The 15004-nt window shown below is 30.3% G+C and overlaps 1 protein-coding gene and 1 pseudogene across 1 annotated transcript; one reads left to right on the forward strand and one right to left on the reverse strand.

Moving 5' to 3' along the window:
• The first annotated feature begins 7444 nt into the window (after positions 1–7444).
• Positions 7445–8189, forward strand: LOC126553865 (uncharacterized; annotated as a pseudogene).
• Positions 8190–11906: 3717 nt separating this feature from the next.
• Positions 11907–12593, reverse strand: LOC126553869 (uncharacterized). Its single transcript, XM_050208982.1, has one exon. It carries the CDS (start codon positions 12591–12593, stop codon positions 11907–11909), a length of 687 nt encoding a protein of 228 aa, XP_050064939.1.
• Positions 12594–15004: the final 2411 nt, after the last annotated feature.

The following is a 15004-nucleotide window of genomic DNA, read 5'->3' on the forward strand; positions in this document are numbered from 1 at the left end:
TTTCTGAAATGTTAATTTCTAGGTAACACAATCAAGCCAGCAGTCGACAATTAAATTTAATTTACATGTTGATAGCATGTATGAACAACTATTAACGAATGAAGTACAAGATATGTCATTTAAAACAACAAACGTATTAGCATGCAAATCATCCAATTTTAATAGCTTATTAAACAAAATGTTTAACAAACTATTATCTGAGGAAGAACAGTTTATATCAAAAAAATCAGGCTGGTCACTTAAATCTATAGATTGTATACAATTACGAATTAATACAGTTAATCCTCTTAAAGGAGGAAAAACATATTTAGATTTACCTAGTCATAAAAAAAAAAAAAGCAGTTATTAATGTAAAAAATAACGATAACGAATGTTTCAAGTATTCAATACTAAGTAAGTACGATAATCGTTTGAATAAATCTCGGTTTAACAAAAATATTTTGGTATGTTAGAAAAAAAAGTGGGTTTAATTTTAAATGCATCGATTTTCCAACACCATAACTCAGTTAAAAAAATTTGAAAAAATAAACAATGTATCAATAAATATTTACAGCTTAGATGATAATAATGTAATTTACCCATTACGTATAACTAATATTGAAAAAAAAAAAAATCATTTTGATCTTTTTCTATTTGGTGATAATAATACAGCTCATTATTGTTATATTAACAACTTCTCGAGGTTTATTAGAAGCCAAAGAACTAAAAATTGTTCAAAATTGATTATATGTAAGAGATGTTTTACAAGTTTTGGAATAAACCGTGTAAAAGCAAACTTTGGGGTGAAACAGGATTAATTAGACATAAAGAAATGTGTATTAAAATAAATTAGGAAGACCTATAATGTTTGAAAAAGGAGATGACGATTTCATATATTTCAAAAACTATAAAAATACTCAACGAATCCCAATTGTTATGTACGCTGACTTCGAATGTATTTTAAACCCTAAACACCTGATAAATTCTTTCAAAATGGTAACAAAAAAAAAAAAAACTCATATCACACATTTACATAAACTTATGAGTTACGGGGTTTATGTAAAAGTTGACTATAATATATTTCGAAAAAATTAATAAAAAAGTTTGAAATTCCTAGAAAAGTAGTAATATACAGAGGTAAAAATGCCGCAAAAAATTTATGAATAGTATGATAATTATAGGAAATAAAATTAATGATATTTATAAAACTAATTTACCAATTAACGAATTGACTTTAAAAGAAAAAAAAATTTTCAAAAAGCTAAGGTTTGTGAAAAATGTTTATTAACTTTTAAAGATAATATTTGTTAAAAGTTCGAGATCACTGTCATATAACTGGAAATTACAGACGATGTATTTGTGTAAAATGTAATTTTCAGCTAACTAATCCATCATTTGTACCAATCTTCTTTCATAATCTAGCATATGACAGTCACTTTATAATTCGAGAACTTGGATGTAACGATAAGATATTCATGTTATACCTAATTCATCTGTGAAAAATATATATCATTTAGTAAAGCAATCGCGCCAAAATTTAACATAAAGTTTGTTGATACATACCGTTTTATGGCTGAAAAATTAAGTAAACTAGCAAAAAATTTATCGGAAGATAAGTCGAGGTTTAGAGAAACTATTAAAATATTTTCTATTGAAGTGTTAGATTTAGTTACACGAAAAGGAGTCTTCCCTTATGAATATGTTGATAGTTGGAGTAAACTTAATGATTCTTTTTACCTTCAAAGCTTAAATTTTATAGCACTCTAACCGATGAAAATATTACTGATGACGATTATATACATGCGAAAAATGTATGGAACGTGTTTAATATAAAGACATTAGGTGAATACAGTGATCATTATTTAAAAACTGATGTTGCTATACTAGCTGATGTGTTTGAAAATTTCAGAGACTTATGTTTATCTACTCTTGAGCGAGATCCTGCTTATTATATGACTGCTCCAGGATTTGCGTATGACTGTATGCTTAAATATACTAAGATCGAATTAGAAGGTTAAAATGTCCTAACATGCTTTTGTTTATCGAGAACTCAATTCGTGGGGGAATAACTCAATCAACTAAAAGGTATGCTAAAGCAAATATACCAAATATTGAAGGATTGAATTATAATTCTAACGAACCGATTACATGGTTAACATATCTTGATTGTGTAAATTTATATGGAAAGTCTATGTTAACAGAATTACCTTTTAAAGATTTTGAATGGGTTGATGACTTAAATATAGACGTAACTAAAATTGCTGATGATTCTGAAGTTGGATATATATTAGAAGTTGATGTCGACTACCCTAAAAATTTGCATATAAAACTCATAATGATTTCCCGTTTTTACCGTTAAACGAATGTCCACCAAATTCTAATGTTAAGAAATTGTTAACTACACTATTACCGAAAAAAAACTATATTGTTCATTACAAAAATTTAAAACAAGCGATTTCTCACGGTCTTAAACTTGTAAAAATTCATCGAGCTATCCGATTTCTCCAAAAGAATTGATGGCATCGTACATTGAATTATGTACTAAAATGAGAACAGAAGCTAAAAACGAGTTTGAAAAAGAATTCTGGAAGCTTTTAATTAATAGTGTTTTTGGAAAATGTATGGAGAATGTTCGAACAAGATTTCTATAAAACTGATTTCGTCAGAAAAAAAAGCTAATAAATTAATGGCAAAAACTAATTTTAAGATAGAACTATATACTCTAGGAATCTTATGGCTATTCATCAACATAAGGAAACTATTAAATTCGATAAGGCGATTTATGTAGGATCTGCAATTTTAGACGTTTCAAAAATTTATGTATGATTTTCATTATAATGTAATGAAAAGAAATATGGTAGAAAAATTAGTTCTTTATATTCGGATACAGATTCTTGGTATATAGCATTCAAACGAAAAATTTTTCGATGATTTAAAAAATGATTTATTGCCATATTTTGACACATCTAATTATCCTAAGACCATTATTGCTTTAGTGAAATTCATAAAAGCCAACCAGGATTCTTCAAAGACGAACTTAAATCAATAATTCTTAAAGAATTCATTTCATTGAGACCGAAATTATACGCTTATAAAACCATAGATGATACTGTAGAAAAAAAAGCAAAGGTGTAAAAAAATATGTAATAAAAAATCATATGAAATTTATTGATTACATAGAGATATTAAATGCTTTTATCAACCATAGACCTGTTGAGAAAAAACAATCTCACAGAAACATGAATTTCATTCAATCGAATAAACATGTTGTTCATTCAAAAACAATGAACAAGCTTGTTCTCAGTGCTAATGACGATAAAAGATATATAATGAATGATGGGATAAATACATTGGCGTATGGTCATTACAAACTCACAAGATAATTTAATTAAAAACTTAATGATTCAACAATCAGTAGGTATATACAGCGTTATTTAGCGAAATATTATACAAATTCAACAGCTTTATTATTTTTTATTGAATAAATTTAGCACTAGGAGCGGTATTACACAACAGCTTTATTATTTTTTCATTGAATAAATTTATTACTATATAGCGCTTTTGTTTATATCAATTGTGGATATATTAAGTTTTTTAAAATAGACTACGGAGTACTAGGAGAGCATGTGAAATAATTAATTTTACTTGATAAAAAAATTTGTATAATATAATATTTTTTATTATAAAAATGTGTCATACATTAAAAAAAAAAAAAAAAAAAAAAAAAAAATCTTTATTTTAAAATATCTGATGATGTTATCCATGAATTTTGACTCGAATCGAAACCTAGCCATTTAACAAACATTTATTACCAACTTTTTTATAATACGTTCAACGAGGAAAGTGTCTGGAAAATCAGTTAATTTAATTTCCTGCTCGTAAAAACCACCTAAGATTATATTGTCTGATCCATCTTTTAGTTGATAAGTTACTGGATTTGTCTGTAAAACTTTTGAAACTGTAAATATTTCCGTTGTCCAATTTGGTGTATATCCTTTACTAAATATATGTTTATACTTAGATATTCTTACTTTGTCATTAACTTTTAATTTTGGTTTGTATAATGTATCATTAAATTGTGTATTAAATTTAATTTTGTTTGTATCCGCTCGAGCTTCATTCGGTGTACATTTGATTGTTCTATGTTTTGTGTTATTATAGTTATACATAATTTTCGATATTGTATTATACCAATTCCATGTACCTGTTGCAGTAAAATGTTTATATATATTATTTTTAAGAGTTTGTATGACACGTTCAGCCATCGAACACTTAATAACACTGTATGAACTGTAATGTTTAATTTATATTTTTTCATTAAATTTGAAATTGAATATTATAAAATTCTGTACCATTATCTGTTTTGTAACAATTTTGGATGAGCTTTTTTCAATATATAAACATACCATTTGTACATTCCTTGATGTTTTATTTTTCAACGCTTCCACCCAAACGTACTTACTATATGTGTCTATGACAACTAAATATATATTTAAAACCATAATTCTGTCTAGAATGAGATTGCATATCCATTAAATCAGCTTGCCAGAGGTCGTCAATAAACCGCGTTACTACACTACGTCTAGGAAATATTTTTCTCGCTGGTCGATGAAGCTCATTAGCTATACTCTCTAAGGTTTGTCATTAAACTATAATATTTCTTTCGCGTAATTCTTCTAAAATAGATATTATTTCATTATTAACACCAGTATTACCAACACTTTGTGATGATGTTAAAAGATTTAATCTAGTTACTAGTTCATTTGGTCGTCATAATAAACTAATTGTGTTTGCGGTATTACATCTTTATATAAACCTGAACCTTTCTTAGGCTGCGGTGTTAAAGTAAAATTAAACATATTTCAACTGCGGGATCTGTAACCATAGAACTGTTGCTTCTGGATTAAAATAAAATGGTTCGTTTTTCATAGTCGTATCATCATTAACATTACTACGTTTAGCGTTCGAACTAGATAAATGATCCTTAATTGGTGTTTAGTTAATTTGAGGAGATCTAAGGTTATTAATTTTAGCTATATGTTCGTTTAACTGTTTTTCTTCATGTTTCATTCGATCATACAGAGGTTTTACAACGACTGACCATTTATGATACCTTGAGGTTTAGGTTTCCCATCTTCTTTTTAAATGAACTCCAGTAGTTTTCAAAATGTGTGTAATAGTTTTCTATATCTTCTATAGTTTTTTTTTCGGTTTCTTCTCACATAATAAAGACCATAGTCCTATAGTCCAAGGATAGTATTTATCGAGCAGCTGTAAGTTACCATGACTAAAAGTTATAGTATGTTTCCAATTTTATATGAATCACTGACTTTATCATAATACATACCGTAGGATTTATCGTATCGTTTTATTGTAGAACGTTTGTTATTGAAAAATGTTCAAATGATGAATTTAATTCATCGTCATCATCTTCGTTACTAGAGCATATGGTTTCTATTTTTTAATTTAGTTGGTTGTGAGTTACATAAAGTATTTTTTCTGTCCGTGTACTTAATGGTTCGATTATTGGCTTAAATACATCACGGTAATAGTTGTCAGAATCTATAACACCACGTTTCATTTCCATTATTTTCCGTTTAATATTTTTTTTTGATGCTATTAAATTTTCTAACAAAGCTTTTTCTTTGTTCATTGTAAATTATAAACCCAATACAACTGTATCGGATGACTATTGATAGCACTATGTACGGAATAACAGTACTACACTGTATATATATATATAAAAATTATTTATTTAATAAACGTATGGAAACCGCATCTATATCTTCCTTCATTCATTTCCCGAGTTTTATCGATAACCAAAAACCCATAATCACTGTGATTCCAACAGAAATGAGACATTTTCCGAAATTCTGAGAAATCCATATCTGCAGACGAATGATCGTTAAATATATGTCGTAAATTTGTATCATCTTGTTTCAGTATTATTAAAAAGTTTGAGTTATCTCTTAACTGTTTTGGTATTTTAGAATACGTTTGCGCAAAATAAAATACAGAGCTAGCACCTGAATGTCTGCAAATGCTGAAGTATTCTCTGATTACAGATTGTGGACCACATATAACATCATCAAAAATTATAATAGAATTTTTCTTAGTAAGTTCGGTTTTATAACCTTATCAACGCTTGTAAATATGAAAAAAAAATTACCTTCTACATCGTCTATTATTTTTTTCAATAAAAATATTTTTCCTGATTCGAGGTTTTAGAGATATAAAAATATTTTCAAATCTTAACCCATTTGCATGAGTGATCAGATTATACATTATATTTGTTTTTCCTGAACCACTGGGACCGACTAGTATAGCACGTATAGTATCAGGTAAAAACGAGCCGTGTCTTGATGGTTTTTTTACCATCTGAACATCTACATTTATAACCTCTAATTTATCTTTTTGATCAATCAAATCCATTTTTTTTCTTATATATACTCTAGAATTTTCAATTGTTAATCAGTTATTGATGACGCGTTCAACTCGTAAGTTAAATCAAACGAGACTGACAAAAGATTTGTAAACTCTCTTATAAATAGTCTCTCAGTTGAAGCATGTTTCAAGCTATCAGTATTGTGGTCCTGGCACGAAATTAAAAAAAAAAAAGACAAGATCGTGGTGATAAAAGAATAAACCCATTTGATCTGCTTATCGTGATCACGATATTGTGTATGAAAGGAGTAAAAAATTAGACGATAGACATAAAGCTGATAAAGTGTTAGAAAATCGTGCTTGAGAAAATTAAAAGCAAAAGACACTCCTAGAAAGAGAAATTGGTTGCGTACGCGGTAACAAACGTAATGAAAGCTAAAAGAAAATAGTATGGGTTGTAAAGGTAAACGGAAAACGTATTACAAAAAACAATAGTATGCTAACTGCGAAGAAAAAAGAACCTCGAAGAAAAAGAATAGTGGTAAAAGGTTGATTCCCATCCCAGGACAGTCAGGAGGTGTAGTTCCCTTAATACCTATATTTGCAGGATTGTCAGCACTTGGTAGCTTAATGTCTGGAGGCGCTAGTGTGTACAACGCAATTCAAATTCAAAAAGTAAAAAAGGCAATGGTTTATATTTAAACAATAATGGGTTGAGAAAAAAAAAATAATAAGATTACGCTACCTGACAGACCGCTTTCGACCCAAGATATTATAAAATACGTAAGAAAGTTGAAAATCAATCATTTCCGTGGAGTCTTTTCACGTGATAGCTTGCCTAAAAAACCGCACGTCATTGAATGTGGCATATTAAACTTAGACATATCTTCAGGTGACGGGAGCCATTGGGTAGCGTTTCATAAAAATAAAGATAAAGTCATATATTTCGATAGTTTGGCGATTTACCTCCACCAATTGAATTACAACGTTATTTTAAAAAGTTTAAAATAGTATATAACTATTCTAACTATCAAGACTTTAATACATTCAACTGTGGACATTTATGTCTTGAATTTTTACAATGCATGAATCTCTTACACTAAGTTTAACTGGAAAGTCGACTGTATTGACTGCAAATTATTTTCCATCTCTAAATGTTTACGAGGATTCAGAAATAGCTTTGTTCTTTGCAAACGTTCAATTCATTTCCAAATATTATAAATGCAATTAATAACCGACTGAAAATAGAAGTAATTCCTTCAAAGAGAAATAAATATAAATTACACACTTGATTTTGTTTGGAGAAGGAGGCTATGAAATAGAAGATATTAACAATAAAATTGCAAAAGAGTTTCCCAAGTTAATAACAACTACGGAACACAGCTAACATTCAGTGTACGTATTGATCCTGTTGATTTTAAAACGTATATAAAATGTAATGGAATACTTCAGTTCAATACTCCACATAGTATAGCACCTGTTTTTGGGTTTAAAAAAATAAGATGTGGACCGTTTCATGAAGCTCGTCGATCGGATAAAGCGGTCAATTTAAACACGATTAACTCTATAAAAGTATTGTGCAATATAGCACATGGGTCATTCAACAACCAACTTCAAAGTCATTCGATATATGAGTTTTTCCCGAGTGGGAGAACAGGAACAAAGGTTGTTCAATCTCCGTCAAACCTTATATATTACAGATTAAACAAAACAGATATTAATTTAATAACTGTTCAGTTAGTTGACCAAAACAATAATCCAATGACAATTTTAACGAGACGTTGACAGTTGTTCTGCATATTAAACGTCACGGATCTCATTATTAAATTTATATCTTAGATTGTAATGTACGAGTCAGTTTACTTTAAGTTTAACTGGAATGCTACCATATTATCCGTAAATTATTTTCCGTCTATAAACCTTTACGAGGATTCAGAAATAGCTTTGTTATGTTTACAGTCATTTAATTCATTCCCAAATATTAATGAAAATAATAATAAATTTTCTATACAAATAGTTGACGATGAAAACAATAATACTCCTATGATGTGTTATATTAAATTGGAAGAGGGATGTTATGAAATTGAAGATATAATCAATGAGTTAAGAAGCAAATAGATGACTATAATAGTGAAAACTAACCAAATTAACATTCGATATTTCGGTTGATCCTAATGATTTCAGATCATATATAAAAATGTAATGGGAATACTACACTTTGAGATTCCATTTAGTATAGGCACCTGTATTTGGTTTTGACAAAGACAATACAAACCAGAGTATGCAATTCATCGATCGGAAAAAGCAGTAAATTTAAACACAATTAATTCTATAAAAGTAATGTGTAATATAGCTCAAGGATCATTCAACAACCATCTACAAAGTCATTCGATTTACGAATTTTTCCCGAGTGAGAGAGGCAGGATCTAAAGTAATTCAGACACCGCCAAATTTAATATATTACAAATTGAATAAAACAAATATTGATTCGATAACCGTTCAGCTAGTTGATCAAGATCAGAATCCGATTGATATTATTTTGGTGAGGCATTGACAATCGTGTTACATATTAAACGTACGGATCTTGATATGGGATTAAAATTCAATATAAATCCGCTACTTCGGATCAGTTCAACTAGTCATAAGACTAAAGGAGTACCGGTAACATCAAAAAAGTAAAAAAATTGACGTTGACAAATAAAAAATTTTACAAGCTCTAGGTTATCAATTAAAGCAAAATGCCTGAAAGTGATATTTTAGATATAAGTTCGCGGTATGAAACGGATTCTAAAATAACAAAAATTGAATATCATTCATACACACCGTATACTACATCATTTAATAATAACGACGAAATACGTATATCAATTCAGCAAACAGATGTTTATTACCGTATCTACACGAAAGCTTTATTTTTCTGGAAGGAATGTTTTCGGAACCTGACAAAGTTAAACTATCTAATAACGGTTACTCTTATCTCTTTGAACAAATACGGTGGAAATGAATGGTATAGAATTGATAGCACGCGTGTTCTTGGAATCACTAGCTCGTTGAAAGGATACTTATCGGTACACCAGACAACTTAATTGTTATGAAAATTCTTCTGGCTGGAATTTTAAAAACGCAACACAATCAGCAAATGATAAAGGTGAATTTAGTGCTTGCATTCCATTGAAATATGGCTAGGTTTTTTGAAGACTATAGAAAAATATTAGTTAATTCTAGATTGAATTAATATTAACTCGAAGTCATATGATTTAAATGCATTAAAATTGAAAAGTGGTATAAATACTACAACAGCCAAAAGTTACTTTAAACAAAATAGTATGGAAGGTTCCGCATATTACTGTTGACGATGGAGAAAGGTTGAAATTATTGAAACTTGTAGAAAAAGAAAAAAGTTTGTTTATTCCTTCAGATCTTTTGAAACTTTTGATATCTTGAACTAGGAACCGCTAAAAAAGTTGTATGGAATTTGAAAACTGCATCGAAATTAGAAAAACCGCGATTATAATAATCGGATTGCAAAAAAGGGCGTAAAAATACGTTAGAAAAAGACTGTAGTATTTTGATCATTGTAATCTAACAAACGTTAGAGTATTTCTGAACTCAATAGCTTATCCGTACGATAATTTGAATTTAGATTTTACAAAAATAATTTTACCTTATTATATGATATGTATACATCATTTCAAGATCGTACTATGAAAAAAGTATACGAAATCCGATATTGAGTCCTTCTACTTTTCTTTCAAACGCCCCAATTATAGTCATTGATACTTCGAAACAGAACGATTCAGCCACAGCCTCAGCAGTGGATGTACAATTAGAAATTGAAGCTTCAGAATCGCTTACAGGTGTAACTGCTTATTGTTTATTGATTCATGATCGTATTGTAGAATATGTACCTTTACTAGAGAAGTAAGAAAACTTGTGTAAATACAATTTATAATAATAAAAAGTTTATTTAATAATTTTGCGTTCTTTTCTTGAAATAATTATTTCAGTAGGTGGACAATATATATGTTAACACCATATTGTGTTACACGGTAAATCTGAGTTAGCGCGTAACATTTAAACAAAAATAATTGAGATTTTTTTTGTTACACAGTGAACGTGTGTAGAAATCTCATTGTAAAAAAAGGTGCTCAGAACATACATTAGGGTTTTGAGAATTTTGTTACACGGTGGAGCATGTAGAAATGCCCCCTTGAAATGAAGAAATCTCCCTGTAAAAAAGGGCTCAGAACATACAAATATATACTACTGGGAGTGCCACGGAGTTGTTTTAGTTTTCTCGATTTTAATAATTTACAAACATCTTTAAACAAATTTGATGAAATTGGATACCACAATCTGTTAGAATAGTAACCGTTTTATACCATAGATACATATAAACATTCTACAAATGCTTGTGCTACTGTCGCGGTCGTTGCGTTGTGGAGGTCTGTGTACGCCATAACGCGCATTGATCTTGTATAGTTAAATTACGAGGTTACCTGAACTTGTTACGGGTAATGGTCCTACTAGTCTAAACATATTTTGAAACGTAGTAGATACCACACGGTAGAAAGTTAGTTAACATAGGTTGTTTTTGTTTTTTTACCCGATTTGTTTCCCTGACAGATAATGCATTTTTTAATATATTTTTTACATCTTGTTTTAAAATTTCTCCATTGATATTTCATTTTAATCTTTTTATTGTACGGAGGTACATTGGTGCCCCCCTAAATGTGTCATGATACTCTTTAATTATTTGATTTTTTTCGTCTTTCGTAAAACATTGTTCTTTACGATATGTTACTTCTATATCAGTGTTTTTAAAAACAAAACGGAACATTGCGCGTATGTGCTCGAAACAGGTCAATGTCGTTAACCCTTCTAATCTAATGATTGAAAATTGTTTGATTTGTTCACTGACACAGAATAATTTAATTTCGGCTATCGCGTTTATAATATTGTTCTGCGTTCATCTCTGTATAATAATGATTTTTTTTAAATTGTAAAAATTATTAATTTGTCTAATTGCTTAACCACAAAAAAAATTACTTTTCATTAAACACTATGACCAAGAAAATTGTTACTACTAATAATCTCTCTTTATCGCCGGTGCGGCGTTATTATTTTTATCGCTTGTTATAGGTAAATTACGTTATCGTCGTGTTTTGAGTGTTTAATACTGCCTTATATTTCTATTTCTTTTATTTTAGAATTAAATATCGGTTTATTTTCCGCCTTTTTAAATTCATTGAAATCGTTAATTGGCTCATTATTTGTAACTATGTGTATACGTGATAAACAGTCCGCGTTTGCGTGCTGTGGTCCCGCTCTATAGACAATTTCGTAATCGTACCCTTCGAGTTGTAAACACCATCGCATTAATTGAGATGAAGCGTCTTTTTTATTAAATAAATATGTCAATGGTCGATGGTCAGTAATTATTTTAAATTTTTTTCCGTATAGGTACGGCCTAAAATATTTAACTGCCCACACTATCGCTAACAATTCCTTTTAAATTACACTGTAATTTGTTTCTGCCTTATTTAACGTCCTACTTGCATAATTACTGGTTGATCTTTTGGTGCCTTCCCTTGTGAAAGGACGGCCCCAATAGCATATTGACTTGCATCCATCATTAAGTTAAAATTTCCATTTTCCCAGTTAGGGTGTGGTATACTAACAGAGGTGGGTTCATTAATGCTTTTTTTTAATTCTTGGAAAGCGTCTTCGCACATGTCAGTCCATACGAATGGTGTGTTCTTTTTCAATAAGTTCGTTAGAGGCTTAGCAATTTTGGCGAAATTGTCAACGAATCGGCGGTAATAGTTAAGTAATCCTAAGAAGGATTTAACATCCTTCTCAGTTAAAGGTCTTGGATAATCTTTAATACAACTTAATTTATTCGGATCTGATGTTACCCCGTTTTCGCTAATCAAATGCCCCAAATATACCACCTCTTTAAGTAAGATTGCACATTTCGCTGGCTGTAACTTAAGTTTATGCGATCTCAAACGTGTGAATACCTGTTCTAATTTATTTTGGTGATCGCGTAAACTTGACCCATGGACGACGATGTCATCTAGATACGCCGTACATAACTCCTCTAAACCCATTAAAATTACTTTCATGGCCGTTGTACGTTGCAGGCGCTGTGAACTAAGTCCAAATGTAATCTCAAAAATTCGTAATGACTGATTTTGTGAAAAAAGCTGTTTTATGCGTGTCCCCATTATCTACCATTATTTGATGATAACCGCTCGCAAGGTCTAAAGTCGAAAAGTATTTTGATGAACCTAATGACTCCAATATTTCTAGAATATTCGGTAACCCATACGCTTTGTTTTCAATGACCTCGTTAAGTTTCCGAAAATCTACGCATACTCGCATTTTTTGTTTTTTTTTCTGCATCTTTCTTCTTTTTAACTACTACCAAAATAAAATTAAACGGTGATACCGAATCACGTATAATATTAGCTTCCTTCATTTCTTTTATTTGTTTCTCTATTTCATCTTGATATGCATGTTGTAACTTATTTGGACGTATATTTATCGATTTAACGCACCTAGGAGTGTTAATTTTATGTGTAACTATATCAGTAGCACCTAATTGATCACCTTCAAAGAAAAATAAATCAGAAAAACGGCTACAAAGGTCTATTATACTATCATGTTCCTCGTTGTTAAGGTGTTCCGTTTTAATAGTTTCCTTGATTTTTCTAATTTTACTATCCGCGTATTTTATTCGCTAGCAGCAATAAAAACACAATCATTAAAAGGTTCCCACTTAAATTACTCGTGGTTAATTGGCGATAATAAATGGTTGCTCCAATATATTTACTATATTACTTATAATTTTATCGCCTATTACCGGACTGATACTATTAGCTACAATTACGTCTCGTTAATCTCGTATTTTTTTATCGTAATAAATTCGTGTTAATTGTCGTCCGCTCTAATTTGTAAAACGCAGTTACTCGGGGTTCGAATAATAATGCGTTATTATCTATTTCTTTTTTTTCTGGTATTATTAATATTTCCTTATCCCAATCTAAGACGACTTTGTTTAATTTCAAAATTGTTATGCCTATTATACCATCTTCAGGTATTGGAAAATCGTCACAATATTAGGGCATATCAGTTATCCATAATAGTTACGTGATTTTCCTGACCATTTCTTTCTACGGTTTTATCTTGTTCGTTACGTTTTAATTTACGGCATTCACTTATATCGTGATTCGCTTTTCTACAATATTTACAGAACTTACTAGAATATTTGAGTTTAAATTCGGTCTTTGGACTTTGTCCATTATTCGAATTCCTGAAAGTAGGTAATTTATGCTCGCTTGTTCTACATTCATTAGCATAATGACCAAATTTCTCACAACGATGGCATTTAATCGCGCTTTTATCTCTAGTGTTTTTTTTATCAAATTTATTATTTTTGTAATTCGGTGTTTTGTTATACCAGTTTATGCTATTATAAAATTCTGTTGTTGTTTCCTCTTCCATTGCAATTAACACGGCTTCTTCGAAACCTTGTATGTTACGTGCTTTTAATAATAAACCGATAGTTTGTGGGATACTCGCTATGAATACGCTTAGTGCGTGAGCTCGCACTGTTTGCGCTATTATTTCTGATTCTAATGCGTCCCTACCTACCGTTAACGCGTTCATTAATTCATGGGCTGTTTTTTCAATTCTAATAGAAAAATCTTTAACTGATTCCTTTGCGTTCTGACGCATTTGACTTAATTGTACTTGTAAGTAAGACACTGAATATGCCGATCCAAAAACGGTTTTAAATAATTTTTAGTTCATCCCAGATAGTTATTTTATACCTCACGGCCGATATGCTTTACCAGTTAATTGTGCCAGTATAGCTTCTAATATATTAGGTGTAATAGCATCGGAAATATTGTTAAAAACGAACTCGCATTAGCCACGAAAGAAATTAATCGGACTCAGTTCCTCCCGAGAAAGCAGGAACCAATGCGGTGCCCTTGTAAATTTAATTTTCTGGGTTAACCATTTTATTTTAAATGTTTCCGGGTTATATGATACTACTTGCCAATTTGCGGTATCTCTATCAGACATACAATATACTATAACAATATATTATTCAAATTACTTACAGAGCTTGCATCTTTAACCGTGGATCGTTTGAAAAGTTGACTTCCGTCCTTCTAGAATTTGATTTTTGTCCTCCCTGGACTAGACCGCTTGCTTGAATGCTCTCTGTTCTCCTTCCTGTTGTGAACGTGGTTTCGTCAGTGGGTCTCAAAGTACTTATTTTTGATTGACTCAAAATTTCGTTTGATGAAGTATGACCCCACATTCTGACACCAAATTTTATGTAGTAACCAGTGATGGTTGCTGAACGCTTCTTTACGACGAATGGCACGTTCCGTCGTAGGTTGGAGAGATGAGGTATTTAAGTTAAACTATAGATTAATTAGATAATTGATACGTTTATTAACTTGTTATAACAATAAATGAAAAGCTTTCGTTAGCATAAGTACAAGTAATTAACTAACGTGAGAGCAAGTGACAACACTGACTAAGTCTAACTGACTCTTAACTAACTCTAATTAAATCTATGATGAGGACTCATATTTTTATGGAACATGCCGTTATGGAGAAT

This window comes from Aphis gossypii, unplaced genomic scaffold, assembly GCF_020184175.1.
Source record: "Aphis gossypii isolate Hap1 unplaced genomic scaffold, ASM2018417v2 Contig00349, whole genome shotgun sequence".
Lineage (NCBI taxonomy): Eukaryota > Metazoa > Arthropoda > Insecta > Hemiptera > Aphididae > Aphis > Aphis gossypii.

Coding starts and splice junctions, on each gene's coding strand:
- LOC126553869 (XM_050208982.1), bottom strand. CDS start 12,593: ATGGGGACACGCATAAAACAGCTTTTTTCACAAAATCAGTCATTACGA.